This window comes from Littorina saxatilis, linkage group LG8 (assembly GCF_037325665.1).
Source record: "Littorina saxatilis isolate snail1 linkage group LG8, US_GU_Lsax_2.0, whole genome shotgun sequence".
NCBI lineage: Eukaryota > Metazoa > Mollusca > Gastropoda > Littorinimorpha > Littorinidae > Littorina > Littorina saxatilis.
In genome coordinates, this window is record NC_090252.1 from 13,854,270 (window position 1) to 13,869,269 (window position 15,000).

General features: G+C 41.3%; 3 protein-coding genes across 3 annotated transcripts in view; 2 read left to right on the top strand and 1 right to left on the bottom strand.

Annotated features, from left to right (window-relative positions):
• The window catches only part of LOC138972180 (uncharacterized), a 7,871-nt gene extending 1,172 nt beyond the window's left edge, over positions 1–6,699 (bottom strand). Inside the window, exons 1-4 of the mRNA XM_070344926.1 lie at positions 6,380–6,699; positions 1,451–1,807; positions 586–731; positions 1–110 (exon numbers count right to left, since the gene is read on the bottom strand). The exon at positions 1–110 is cut by the window's left edge and continues 227 nt beyond it. Coding sequence (XP_070201027.1) covers positions 1–110; positions 586–731; positions 1,451–1,807; positions 6,380–6,428 — 662 coding nt within the window. The 5' untranslated portion in view covers positions 6,429–6,699. The remainder of the gene's footprint in view (positions 111–585; positions 732–1,450; positions 1,808–6,379) is intronic.
• A 3,525-nt stretch (positions 6,700–10,224) lies between these two features.
• LOC138974521 (uncharacterized) lies at positions 10,225–11,462 on the top strand. The gene is made up of 2 exons (XM_070347237.1): positions 10,225–10,407; positions 11,251–11,462. Exons 1-2 carry the CDS (start codon positions 10,225–10,227, stop codon positions 11,368–11,370), a joined length of 303 nt encoding a protein of 100 aa, XP_070203338.1. The 3' UTR covers positions 11,371–11,462.
• Positions 11,463–13,127: 1,665 nt separating this feature from the next.
• Positions 13,128–15,000, top strand: part of LOC138972181 (uncharacterized) — a 7,755-nt gene continuing 5,882 nt past the window's right edge. The window contains exon 1 of the mRNA XM_070344928.1: positions 13,128–13,295. Within this exon, the coding sequence (XP_070201029.1) occupies positions 13,214–13,295 (82 nt within the window). The 5' untranslated portion in view covers positions 13,128–13,213. The remainder of the gene's footprint in view (positions 13,296–15,000) is intronic.

A 15,000-nucleotide genomic window follows, 5' to 3' on the forward strand; every position in this document is an offset into this window, starting at 1 on the left:
CTCTGAGGAACGCGACAGGTGTAGGACCCTCCCGACACAGGGTTGTCCAGCAGCAGCAGGAACTGTCCCTCCGTGTACTGGGAGCTGGACACGGACTGACCGGACGGCGTCTGCTGAGAGATATTTTGTTCGGTAATCACAATACATAGACTACACTGCACGATATAATGCACATGCCAGTGACATAATCAAGGGTTGAATGTAGAACAAAGTTGAGTAAACCGCAACGTTCCCTTTTATTTTGTAATTCGTGACATTTTAGGATGTGTATTTTGTTCGTGAGACAGCGACATTTTACGTAAGATATGTGATAGTACTCTCAACTTTAACAAAAGAGCCGTAATGAATATTTCACTTTGTCGATCTACTTAGTGCATGGTAAACATCTCAACGTAAACGTACATCAAAGTATATATTTAGTGTTGCAAACCCTTGCTAATTACATAATTATGCATCACCCATTCCTATGCGTGGGAAGATCTTTCAAAGAACCAAATAATCAAGGAGATTGAGATGAGACAGCACGTATCGTTTCTTTCAAATGTTCTTGACTGTATTATTCTGTACACATGACAATCAACGCACGGTCCACTCCACGGTGAAGGGCGGGGTGTCAGGGTAGGTGAATGTACCACAGGCGAGCGCCACGTGCCATTGTTGTGTGGAGTTACTGAACACAGCCGCCGCCATCTGGGACGCGTGCAGCTGACCGTCTGTTGTCAATATGCCTTCTGCAATGTAGACAAGAAAAACGATCTGACTGCCAACGTTCTTATTACAAAAACGACTTCACACAGATCGGGTTTCAATGCTTTTGGGAAGGAAATACAAGGTGCTCTATAGTTAGGCTACTGATGTCCAGTTACAGCAATTCATTATTGAGTCGGAAAACAAGGTCGAGTTAGGCTACTTATGACCTTATTGATTCGCGAATTGGGCTGCTGTTGACGTCTTTATGATAGCAGAACAATGATGACTGCGCGTGAGAGCGAGGAATAAAAAGACCAAACACAATACTGTACTCACGTGTTTGACAAAGACGATACGAATAAAAAAGCACCTTGTGGTTTGTTATTCAAATCGTCTTCGTCAAACACGTGAGTACAGTATTGTTTGGTCTTGTCATGTCTTTATCTTAGTTCTATCACAATTCAACCTCAGCGCAACAACGGGAGTATGTCATGATACTGACGATTCTACAATTGTATATCGACGCTCAAAACATAAAAGGTGTATTTTCTAAGAGATCGACTCACTGAATTTCCTTGAACAAATCGACCTTTTGTGTGGATATGTGGAAAGAGCAATTAACTTAGAATCATTTGTTTAGTGTAATCATGTCAAAATCAAATCTTAATGCTGTCAACCGTTCTGTTGTTGTAAATGTTATTGTCGTTAACAACACATGTTCACGGTGTTTGATTGTTTAAATGTTTGTTTGATCACTTACCTCTAATCACAACAAGTGCTTTCCTTCGAAGCGTGACTGAGCTACCACTCGCATCAACCGCATTCACCTCCACAGAGTAGTTTCCCTTCTCCCCTGAAGTCACGTGATGGATGACTAGCCCCGCATTGGATGTCAGCTCCACACGACCAGAGAAAGACGGCATCACGTTCAGATGTCCGTGGGATAAAATGGCGATCATCTCTTGTGATATCCCTTCGTAGAACCACTGGACGTCAACGATGGTCTCCCCTGTTGTCTTGGAAACATCCCAGGACAGAGTGAGGTCAGAGTTGTCACATACGTAAACAACAGCATCCTCTTTCAGCGCTGAGCTTGACCACTGGATGGAACGGCATTCTGAAAGGAGAACATTGCCCGTTTTATTGTGAGTGTACTACGTACTGTTCCCGCTTTGAATTGCAAAGGAAATACCAATGGACTTAAATTGATTTGTGACAAGCGATAGTTAAGAAGGACAACTCGTTTTACTTCGGTACTGCAAAATTTTGCTTTGTCTTTGCAATATGATGCTCTGGTGCATGCTACAATTCCATTGCGTTTTATGTCAACCTGTTCTACCTTGTGCCGATGATTAACAAGATTGGAATTGACAAGTGTGAAAATATGTGATTTTTGAACATTTGGAACTAACAAACTCAAACATGGATGGATCTATACTGGACCTGACTAATAGCAGATACCAACTCTTTTTTGTTCAAGGACAAAGGTGAATTACTGAGTGTCGTACATGTATAACAATTGATTTTGATCTCGTCTGACTTGTTCAGTTTAATGTTCTGAAGCCCCACATAGTCTTACGCAGTGCGTCTTGTACTATTACTTGTTAGATTTTTTTTTATTAAATGTTCTACAATTTCTGTCTTTAAGTCAGTATCCTTCAAAGGGATTACATATGTTTCTTCTGACAGTGATTTGTTTTCATTCAAGTTCAAGTTATTGCATTTACTGTGATTTACAGAATCAGAAGTTCAAATTTGTAATTTTCATTTTTATTTGTATTTATTTTTTTTGTAAGTGAGAAATGAAAGAGTTAAGCTATATTTCTAGTTGTTTCTTTTTTATTTATATGTTTTATAGTGTCCTGTGCGTTGCCTGATTGTGGTATCATGTCTAAGCCTCTGCTATTTTGTCAATACTTGTGGTCAGTTGAATTTAGCATTTTTGTCGTTTGCTCTCAAATTCAGCAAAAAAAGGCGTCTTTTAGGCGTCAAGTAAAACATTTTAATCAAAACTAATCATCTTTGTTTGTGTTTGTAATTGTACAGTTGTATCTTGTTATTAACTGTGTGAAATTTGAGATATTTGGTTGAGACTGAATAGGGAATACCATTATGGGTGCAAATGAAAACTTTCAAGTCCGTTTTCTCAAAATGGCCGCTCTCTCTTCCCCGTACTTCAAACGACTGTAGATTTGTCAATTTTTATACCACAGCTTTGGTTTTGATATCAAAATGATCAGCAGAAGCTTTAGTTTCTAATTATAAAAACAGCACAAAAAGTCCAAAATGCCAGTTAAGACTGGTTTTGTGGGAGGGGGTCACATAATATCGTTCCTAGATCCTGAAAGTGCCTAAGTTCTTGAATTAAGTAGTGTCTTGCCTAATTCGTGAAATAGGCAACGACTGTGCCTAACCTGTGAAATCAATGTTGAATTGTGCCTAATTTGTAAAGTTGTATGATTTAGGCTGCCTATTGCGTAAATCAGGCAGCCTAAGTCGTGAAATCTCGTCGCGATATAACCTTCGTGGTTGAAAACGACGTTAAACACCAAATAAAGAAAGAAAGTCGTGAAATTAGGCAAAGTTTTGGTTTAGGCACGACTGCTGTACAATGTAGGCAAAAATATCTACAGAATAGGCAAAATCCTTGCCTAATGTGTCAAATCAATTCTAAGGTCTAGCTGTTTTACAAATTAGTCAGTCTGTTTGAACCCAAAATCATCCGCGTGCGTGCGCGCCTCTCGCTGCGTTGCGGGTGACAACATGTCAAGTTGTGAACACTACTAAATACTTGTGAACAGTACTAACTGTGATACAAGGGAGATGATAATCACACTGGAGCATTTCAGATAAACTTTCTCAGTCACTACTTCACACCAGCACCTGACTGTCAGCATTAGCCAAATTCAGCCATGGAAACTAAAAGGTCACAATGTCGTATTCGTTTTGAGGAGCATCTTGGACATGGAGGCTACACAAACTTCTATTTACCGGACCAGGAAACATACCAAACCATCATTAACCTGTTAAGTGGTACAGTTTCTGAAAAACACAGAAATCTGTATTACCTGCGAAAAAATTTCGAGATTCTGGCAGTGGGAGGATTACAGACAGTCATCAAGGTAAGCCTTACATACTATTTCACAAACGCTCTCTCTCTCTCTCTCTCTCTCTCTCTCTCTCTCTCTCTCTCTCTCTCTCTCTCTCTCTCTCTCTCTCTCTCTCTCTCTCTCTCTCTCTCTCTCTCTCTCTCTCTCTCTCTCTATCTCTCTTTCTCTCTCTCTCTCTCTCTCTCTCTCTCTCTTTCTCTCTCTCTCTCTTTCTCTCTCTCTCTCTCTCTCTCTCTCTCTGTCTCTCTGTCTCTCTCTCTCTCTCTCTCTCTCACACTGAACTGTTCGAGGTCACTTTTGACACATTTTGTTCGACCTCATGATTCTAAACATGTGAGTAGTAGTAGAAAAAGATGCATAGAAATACATAAGTTTCATCAATTGCCGTTTGTAATCCATGAAAAAAAAAAAATCAAAAACGTTATTATATTTCACAAAATATGCAAATTATTATTTCTAATTTATGCAAAACTTTTTTTTTAAATCTCAGACATGTGCATTTATTGTGTGGGTCATGCTCGTGGCAATATCTGCAATATCTGCTAGTTGCAAGGTTAGCAAACGCCAGAGTTATGCGCTGGGCGTTGATTCTCCAACCGTACCAATTCACGGTACGAGTCATTCCGGGTGCCAACAATGTTGGTGCAGATTTTCTATCTCGCGCTGTGGGGGAGAACATGGCCGCGAAAACGAGGTTTCGTCTTGAAGTGGGGTGGCGTGCCATGGTTTCCGTGACACGCGTGGAAAGGAACTCTTTGTGAGGCGCCTTTCCCAAATTGCAATGCAATGCGCAAGTGCTGGCTACCGCATTGCGGAAAAGTTTTGTTGACGATCACGAAATTCACGAGAACATTGCCGGCGTGAAATCCGTGCGGGAAAATGGGGTGATGTTTCGCTCACTGTTAAAATCAAGTGTTCCTAGCATGCTATACCTGCCTATGGTAGGCGACCAGTGATTGGTCATGGAGATCACTTGTTCTGGGACAGGCGATTGCTGATTGGTCAGGGAGATCACACGGTCTTTCTTTCCCGTCTTTCTTTCTTTCCTTTTCGACACATGCTTTACAGACGACAGGTCTGGGTTTCCGTTGACTAAGATTTGGAGGATTCCAACGCGTTGCAAGACTTGTTTAGGTCTACCAACGGGCTTCTGATGTTAGTGCAATACACAGAAGGCTTAGGACGGAGGGATTTGGCTACATATTTTCGCTGACAAGCGGGAGCCAACTATTCAAGCGGTTTGCTTGTGAGAGCTACGTTTTACAAGCTGTTGAGGTAATTAGCCGTTACTTTACGCTGGTGACCGGTCAATGTCTGTGAAATGTAGACTCTGTTTTGTTTCTCCATGATAGCGTATAACTTGCTCATTATAATGCTAAATTGTAATCTGTATATGGTTTTTGCAGTTATGGAGAGGAGGAGAAAATGTCGTGAGTTGTTATTAAAAGTATATTCTTGCAGGTACCACGTGCTCACTAAAGGGGGAAGTTAGATATGTTTAAAGGTGGAAAAAGGGGGATTGTTGCCATGGTCACTGCACCAACTACTCTGTTTCAGCTTGCTACCTGGTTGCTGCCTTGTTGCTACCCGGTTGCTGCCTTGTTGCTACCCGGTTTCTACCCGGTTGCTACCTGGTTGCTGGAGACTTGCTGGAGACGGGCTACACTTTGGCTACACTCTTGCTGGACGGGGGTTGCTGTTCTTTGCTGTACGATTGCTGTTCTACGGCTGTTGCTGGTGTTGTTGCGACTTTCACCTGTATGCACCACTGCGTTTCATCGAATGGACCCTGGCTACACTGAGAGTTAACTGCACCCATGCGTAAACGCCCCCACCTTGTCATCTTTCTAACCCTTTATGAAGAACTTTGAGTTGTGATAACGTGGGGTGTTAACGCCTGTACAGGCTAACACTTTTTACAGAGCAGCTAAGCGTGTTCTAACTTTACACGGTTCAGCGTGTTCCTATTATTTTATAAACTTTAACTGGCTTTTGTCAGGTGTCTTTGTTTTGTTTGACGACTTGGTCGTAAAAACACTTTAGTCAATGTTTGTAAAGATTTTAGTCAAGCAGTGTGTAAGAAATGTTAAGTCCTTTGTACTGGAAACTTGCATTCTCCCAGTAAGGTCATATATTGTACTATGTTGCAAGCCCCTGGAGCAATTTTTTGATTAGTGCTTTTGTGAACAAGAAACAATTAACAAGTGGCTCTATCCCATCTCCCCCCTTTCCCCTATCCCATCTCCCCCCCCCCTTCCCCCGTCGCGATATAACCTTGAATGGTTGAAAACGACGTTAAACACCAAATAAAGAAAGAAAGTAAAAATACTTTTGGCTTCACGAGAAGAGGGAGGTGGAGAGGGAGTGTATATAAACAGACGTCTAGAACTTATACTTTTGTTGATTCTAACTGTGTTGTGTGACTGCGAGAGTGGATCGTGGTGTGGTTAGTCAGTTAGGAGTAATTGACCATTTTAGGTCATTCATTTGACTTATAAAACGTGACACTAACAGACAGTAGCAAACCTTACTAGAGAAGTTAAAGTAAACATAGAACCACATGACAAAACTCAGCTTACCGTTGACAACAGAAAGCAGAAGCAGCAGTGTGTACAATGGCGTCCCCATGTATAGGTGTCAGCTGTCTCTGAACGGAGAACTTGTTCTTGCTTCCAAGACGTTTTGAAGTCTACTAGTCAACGAATTGAATGTTCAGGCTTCTATTCTCGTCAACCGGTGACCAGGATGATGGATGGTTATGCCTGTCTTATAGAAAGCGGGCAGTAATTATAGGGAGGTGAGGAAGAATGAGGGCGGTACTCCAGCCAATGAGATGTCAAGTAGAGTCCTCACAATGTGCGCGTGGTTCAAGGTTATCAGCACGTGCTAGAAAAGTAGGCCCGGGTGTCTGAAGTTATAAAGGCATTTTCCTTTTTACGTTTAGTCAAGTTTTGACTAAATGTTTTAACATAGAGGGGGAATCGAGACGAGGGTCGTGGTGTATGTGTGTGTGTGTGTCTGTGTGTCTGTGCGTGTGTGCGTGTGTGTGTGTAGAGCGATTCAGAGTAAACTACTGGACCGAACTTTATGAAATTTGATATGAGAGTTCCTGGGAATAATATTCCTGGACTTTAAAAAAAAAAAATTCGATAAATGTCTTTGATGACGTCATATCCGGCTTTTTGTAAAAGTTGAGGCGGCACTGTCACACCCGCATTTTTCAATCAAATTGATTGACATTTTGGCAAAGCAATCATCGACGAAGGCCGGACTTTGGTATTGCATTTCAGCTTGGTGGCTTAAAAATTAATGACTTTTGTCATTAAACATCTGAAAATTGTAATTAAAATATATTTAAAAAAAAACGATCCAAAACTACGTTCATCTTATTTTTCATCATTGTCTGATTCCAAAAACATATAAATATGTTATATTCGGATTAAAAACAAGCTCTGAAATTTAAAAATATAAAAATTATGATTACAATTAAATTTCTGAAATCGATTTAAAAACAAATCCATCTTATTCCTTGTCGGTTCCTGATTCCAAAAACATATAGATATGATATGTTTGGATTAAAAACACGCTCAGAAAGTTAAAACGAAGAGAGGTGCAGTAAAGCGTGCCATGCAGCACAGCGAAAACACTGCCGCGCTAAACAGGCTCGTCAGTTTCACTGCGTTTTGCACGAGCGGCGGACTATGGTCATTGTTAAAAAATGCAGTGCGTTCAGTTTCATTCTGTGAGTTCCACAGCTTGACTAAATGTAGTATTTTCGCCTTACGCGACTTTTTTTTCTTTTTTTCTCGCAAGTGTAAAACTATCACGATATAATGTATATTCATTTAAGCGAAATAAGACAGACTCCAGTTGTTTGGCTTGATATCTTGACTTGTTTGTTGGTTGGTTTCTTGAATTGTTTATTTGCTGATTTGTTTGATTGTTGGCTCGTTTTGTGTGCCTTGTTTTGCCTATAGTTTATTTGACTGTTTTATTCTACTCTGTATTGTATCTTTTACTGTCAAGGCCAATGTGTCACCTGTTTTATGTTGTAGGGATCGGTTCAGAGTCTGCATAGACCCTGACTGCAGATAACAGAAGACCGACATGTTTTTGTTTTAACGTGATAGATAAAAACAGGTTGGGACAAAACAAGGGCACGGAGCTCCCTGCAATTGCATTTAAACCGTACTCGTAAGGCCAAATAAAAGTATATATTGGTTAAGGGTAACCCGACCGATCCTATTTTTTCCCGCCGACCCTAAAACATTTTTTAATTTCTCAAAATAACTAAACTTTTGGCACAATTTGCAAACCATTCCGAGACTAAGGGAATTAACCTCCTTTAAAATCGACACAATTTAAAAGGGAAAAAAAGCCGACTTACCGACCTTATTTTGTTTGGTCACGTTACCCTAAACCAGCATTATAAGATGTTTGGTGGCTTATTGTTGACAGACCAGCTTTTTTGTTGGTCCGAGGGGACCTCACCATCTTTTGTTTCATCTTTATTGACCAAGGCCGAAGACCGCGGTTGATACATATGTGACAAAAGGCGATATGCTCCCCAAGGACCAACCAAAAAAATGCTGGTCTGACAACAAGCCACCAAACATAGTTTTTGCCATCATTTTGGTAGTGAAACAATATGCACAATAACCCACAGGGATACGAAGTTTTAGAATCCAACTCCGGGCCGCAAAGCATTGTCACAGTAGCTCCAGATAACACGTCAAACTTGTCTGTGACGTCAAACGTAGCTTGTTGAGGCTGTTCTTTCAGTCTGAAAATGTAAAAGAGCTGCGATCATAATTATGTGTGAGTTCAGTAAGTGTTGAGCACATTTCTTATCTGTTAATTGTTTTATGAATTTTCTTTGTGGATTTTGCGATTACAGAGATAAGTTTGAAATTGTGTCGCCGCGGTAATTATCAACATTGATTGGGTATTTGAGAGATAATGCTTACAATCGTTGTCCTCGGAAACACGAATCCAAAGCCGCGATGGTTCCACACATCAAACAATTGTTTTATTTTGCCTAAATATAACTGCTTTGTCATTATCAGCTTTAGTCTAGATCGTGCACTGCGTTCGCTCGTGTGTATGCGTGTGTTAGTTTGTGTTTGCGTGAGTGCAGGCGTGCATGTGGACTGTGTGGGTGCATGCACGTGCATGTGTGTGTGTGCTTGTGTGTGTGTGTGTGTGTGTGTGTGTGTGTGTGTGTGTGTATGTATGGGTGTGTGAGTGCTTGTTTGCGTGTGTGTGTGTGTGTGTGTGTGTGTGTGTGTGTGAGAGCGAGCGTGTATGTGTGTGTGTTTGTATGTGGGGGGGGGGGGTTGTGCGTCTATTCCGTTCCACTTCCATAACATATACATTTTTTTTACACGCAACCCCCCCCCCCCCCCCCCCTTCACCCCAAAACCAACAAATATAATAATGATAAACCCTGCAAGTACACCACTTACACAAAAGGGCCTGTAATTTCAATCCATTACTCAACCCTCGTGTGTGTGATTCTAGACATGTCATCGTGTTCAAAAGTAAATATAATTTAGTCAGTCCGCTAGATTGTTCACACTTCAACAAACTCTGAACATATCACAGACACAATATTAGCAACTAATTTGATGTTGGCGGGGGGGGGGGGGAGGGGCAATTCGCTGTTGTAGGTTTTTAAGGTTTTAGACCATCCCTCGACTCCCTCTCCCGTCCCCTTTCCTCTTCTCATTCGACCCCCTCCCATTTCTACTTTCACTAGCAAAGGTCCACATTGAGTCCACATTCTTGTCCGTGTATTATGGCATGCGTGAGGGTTTCGTATAGAAATGCATGTAGTGAACAAACGTGTGGGGTGTGGGAACGCATGCACTCGCTGCTAAAGGAGTGGACAGTATGTTCTTCTTCAAATCGTTAAGTGTTGTTAGTATTTCTAAACTGGCCTTCACCACAGATAAGAGATTGCAGTTATACATGTTATTTTCATTGCTCGTGGGTGATAGCTGATCACGAGTGCTGTACGTCAACCGTTATCACAGGGACAACACGTTTATTGCCACCAGACGGGGCCTTATTCCGGGCACACAAAAAAAGACCGAGAGAGAATGAGGGAAATAGAGAGGCAGGGGTAGGGGAGAGAGAGAGTGAGAGAAAGTGGTGTGTGTGTGTGTGTGTGTGTGTGTGTGTGTGTGTTGGTTTCTAAGTGTTTGTGTGTGTGTGTGTGTTTGTGTGTGGGTGTGTGTGTGTGTTTGTGTATGTGTGTGTGCGTGTATGTGTGTGTGTGTGTGTGCGCGCGCGCGCGTGTGTGTGTGTGTGTGTATATGTGTGTGTTTGTGTGTGTGTGTGTGTGTGTGTGTGTGTGTTTGTGTGTTAAAATTGTAGTGTTGTGCAGTGTAGTGTAGTGAATTGTATTCGTATTTACCCCCAGATGGATGAAGAGTTCGAGTTGATTCTCCACGCAACCAATGAGACGGGTCCCTACCCCAATGACTTCACGGGAGCAAGCTTTGGCGAGTTTTTGGATGTGAAGTGGTGTGACAGCGACGGTTCGGAGTATTACATCCGTTGTGGTGGGGCCGGCAACGACCTTGACAAGGTGGAAGTGTTCAAGGTGGGGGCAATATAAATTATATTGTGCGGGTCATAAACAAACAATACACAGCCATTCAACGTGTTTGTCTATATGCCAACTACGCAGATACATGTCTCTTGACAGAAGTTAAACGCCATCCGGCAATATAGCCTATATAGGGCACAGTATTATTGCATTATGCTATGAGTTTTTTTCTGACATGTTGGCCTGAATTAAATTAAAACCGATATATTGTAGCGCGCATGTTTTGTGCTGTGTTGTGTTGTGTTGTGTTGTGTTGTGTTGTGTTGTGTTGTGTTGTGTTGTGTTGTCTGGTGTTGTGTTGTGCTGTGTTACGTTGTGGTGTGGTGTTGTGTTGTGTTGTGCCTGTTTGTGATGTGTTGGGTCGTGTTGTATTGTATTGTTATGTATTGTATTATGTTAAAATCCATTGTTTTGTTTTGTATTCATTTATATTCCCTTGCGTTGTCTTTTATTGCATATTATCGTACCGTAATGTCTTGTATTGGCATGCACTGCATTGGTCTGTACTGCATTGTATTTGGATGTACAGCAGTGTATTGCACTGCATTGCACTGTATCGCATAGCATTGTATTGTACTTTATCAACGGTATCGTGGTATCTACGCAGATGATATGTAACATTTTATTGTATTATAGTGTAATATGTTGTACTATATAGCATATCATTGAATTGCACTGTTTGAATGTTATTCAGCTATCTTCACAGACGTCTGATGGCGGCACTATTGAATGAACCGCATTCTATTGCATTGCATTTGATTGCAGTATGATATGTATTGTACTGTATTGCATAGCATTGTATTGTACTGTATACATGTCATATTCATATCTTCACAGATGTCTATGGACGGCAGTAGGAAGCTAGTGGCATCCAGTTCTGAGGTCAACCGTTATGAGATCAACGTGGGCGTTGGTCTGAGTCCTCGCACTGACCTGGGCGGTACGTGTGCAAGGTAACCCAGAAGGATGGCCTTCAGAAGGAGGACACGCTTAGTGTGTACGTGCACAGGTAGACTGGCAGAAGATAGACGTCTTCGTTTAGGCTTCGCCCATCCGTTGAAGAATTGATGTATTGATCAACTAATTGACTTCTTGATTAATTGACTTCTTGATTGATTGATTGATTGTTTGATTGATTGATCGATTGATCTGTTATTAATATATAGAAAGATTTTAGGCTAAAGCTTCATCTTACTATTTTTCGCTTCTAAATCGAAAGCAAGACAATACAGTGGGACCCGCTTATAAGAAAGTCCCTGGGAAATTATATTTGCTTTCATACGAGGTTTTTCTTATCCGGAGACTTCGGATATAAGAAATATGGGTTTTTTTCTTATCCGAGGAAAAACGAATGTCATCATATTTTGGGATGCTTGCAGGCAGGTGCATGAATGTGTATGCGATAATGAATGTTTATGTTTGTAATTTTATGTCGTTGGGATAAGTATGTGCGTGCGAATTAATATGTGTATTTTAATGTGTTATTCCCGACTTGTAATAGGGTTTGGGAGATAGCACATGGTGGCCGCCATTATTACTCTCGGCTTTCCCAAGTGTGTGTGGGGCCTCAAACCTGTTAGAAAACACGTGGAAAAAACACTTTTGGACAAGAATTTAAGAAAATGTCGTCGCGGTCGCGTCAATTGTATCATTACGTCCTGTATTTTAAACAAAGGGACGTATAACTTCTCGTTTTCTCCCCAAGCTGAACTGATTGACTGGGAGTCCGTAGCTGTCTCTGAGGGAAACATAATCGGAAATGGTGAAACATGTTTCGCACGCGTTTTAACATGTAAGAATACTTTTGCAAAGTGAGTGGCTGCAGCTGGGTTACGTGGTACATTGATTATGTGTGCTGATCAGTCTTACAAAGCAAGCCGTGTGTAAAGTTCTACATGTTTTCTATCCGGAAGTTATTGTTCCCCCCACAATTCCACCCACAAAACGAATAGCCTTTACCTTGGGTCTGTCAATTATGCTGGATCACGCGGTCCTGCAAAGCGTGAATCGAAAGGTTGCGAGAACAGAAAAACACGTAACAAATCGAACAGGAGGCTGAGTTGCTCATGTAAAACAAAGAAACATGCACGCACACGGACGAGCACACAAACCCGAACATGCACGCATTGGGAAGGCAAGCACTTTGGAATATATTTTCGTGTATGCATAAGCAGCCAGCAAAGCACCCTCCACCCTACCTCCCGCCACCCCACTCTCCACATCCCCCCCCCCATCCCAGGAGCACACATGCATGCATGCACGCACTCACCGACACGTACACACGTACTCAAACCAGCCAGCGAACCTATTTACCGACCCCCCCCCCCCCACTCCTTCAAAAACACGTACACACACTCACACACACACACACACTCACACACACACACAGTGACACACACACACATACACACACACACACCCACACACACACACACACACACACACACACACACACACCAGGCCCTCGTCTCGAATCCCAATCTACTTTAAAACATTTAGTCAAAACGTCAGTTTAAACAAAAACAAAAACAAAAGCAACATCAAATCGGTTTGGCATGCATGCAGCTTGCACAGTAGTTTCGCTGGTTAGTCATACGTACGCACTCACAACTTGACATTTCTTATTTTAGTGGAAAAAACAATCGAAACCATGAACTAAGCTTTGTCACGCTGCAAGTGTTTCCCGTTCATTTAGATGAGACACAGCCAGGGTATGCACATGCTGACTCAATATTAGAAACGATGAAGGACACACATTTCATCTTTGCTTTGTTTAATCCTTTCGAATTATTAATACATAATGTACTATGATATGGAGCCACTCCAGCTACTGGTCTGCGTAACTTTCTGGTTTGTGAGAATGTCCAACGCTGCAGAAAAAAGTACGTACGATGTGATTTTTATAACTATATTTTAATTATATTGATTATAACAGCAGTCATTTAAGTATCAAGTCATCGGGAGAGTAACAAAGGATACACACTAGACAGAAGAGACAGAAAAACACCACGCATTACACGACGGAACGGAACACTGAGGTTGGTACACAATCATACAGACATAATCAAACGTACGCAGAAAGATGCAAGACAGCCAGATAGCCACACACACACACACACACACACACACACACACACACACACACACACACACACATACACACACACACACACACACACACACTCACACACACACACACACACACACACACACACACACACACACACACACACAGACTGGCCATTCACGAGTGTAATTAATGTATATCTTCCGTATTCTTGATTTGACTCGTGAGCGTTGAACGGGCTGGTCACCTACACAATATGTAGAGTTTTTATATTGCCTTGTATTTGGGTTCTTAGTATACATATATTTCTGGGTAAGCCCCTGCAACGGGACTTTGTACATCTAGTCACTACTTGACTGAATGATTGAACGAGGGCAGGAGAGGAAGTTCGATATGTGAATGCGTCGGTATTTCTGTCTATCTGCCTGTGAAAAGCATGCACATCTTACAAACCGCTCCGCAGATTATGAAAATGGATAAAGAACATCTTGGGGGCATTGCTTGTGAACTTTTTCACAGTCTGTTTTAGTAGTTATCTTTGATGACGTCATTTCAAACAAAAAGCTGAGGCGACAATGTGGCGACCGCAGTTTTTAAGTTGTTTCTTCAAAATATGACTGTATTAAAACGTCTTTACTTTCTTTCAGAATATGGGATCTCATATGATACTTATACCCAAATATGCTTTTTTTTTTAGATAATTAAGATTCACACAGATGATTGTCGTGTATTTTGCATAATTTCTTAGTTTAAAAACACATACTTGTTTGTGCTCCACGTTAAACTGTACTCTAAATGAAGAATCTTTGGGGTTGAAATTACGTTTAAACTATCAACTTCATAATAACAACGACTACACGGATTTAAATTAAAAAATATGCGAAAATCGGAGGGGGTATGTACTTTTGCCCTTTTTCTCAGATGTGTAACACACCTACTTGATGCAACGTTCAGGCAGCCCTGTGGAAGTGCCATTTTATGTAAATTTTTCACAGTTCTCAACAAGTTTTCTGGACTACGGGATCCCAATTGAGCTGGGTATCTGAAAAATGCGTTGATTAAACTGTTATTCAAATCCATGCCCAATAAAACAGTTGTATCTGTAAACAGGCTGCATTAAAATGGTTTAAATGCAATCCATGAAAATCGATCGAAACCCTCGACTTCATCAATCAATCAATATCAATCAATATGAGGCTTATATCGCGCGTATTCCGTGGGTACAGTTCTAAGCGCAGGGATTTATTTTTTTTATTTTTTTATTTTATGCAATTTATATCGCGCACATATTCAAGGCGCAGGGATTTATTTATGCCGTGTGAGATGGAATTTTTTACACAATACATCACGCATTCACATCGGCCAGCAGATCGCAGCCATTTCGGCGCATATCCTACTTTTCACGGCCTATTATTCCAAGTCACACGGGTATTTTGGTGGACATTTTGATGTATGCCTATACAATTTTTCCAGGAAAGACCCTTTTGTCAATCGTGGGATCTTTAACGTACACACCCCAA

What these genes read in the sequence shown, in the direction of transcription:
- LOC138974521 (XM_070347237.1), top strand. Translation starts at nt 10,225, where the DNA reads ATGGATGAAGAGTTCGAGTTGATTCTCCACGCAACCAATGAGACGGGT. An exon ending in ACAAGGTGGAAGTGTTCAAG is followed by an intron (nt 10,408 to 11,250) that starts GTGGGGGCAATA and finishes ATATCTTCACAG; the next exon opens with ATGTCTATGGACGGCAGTAG.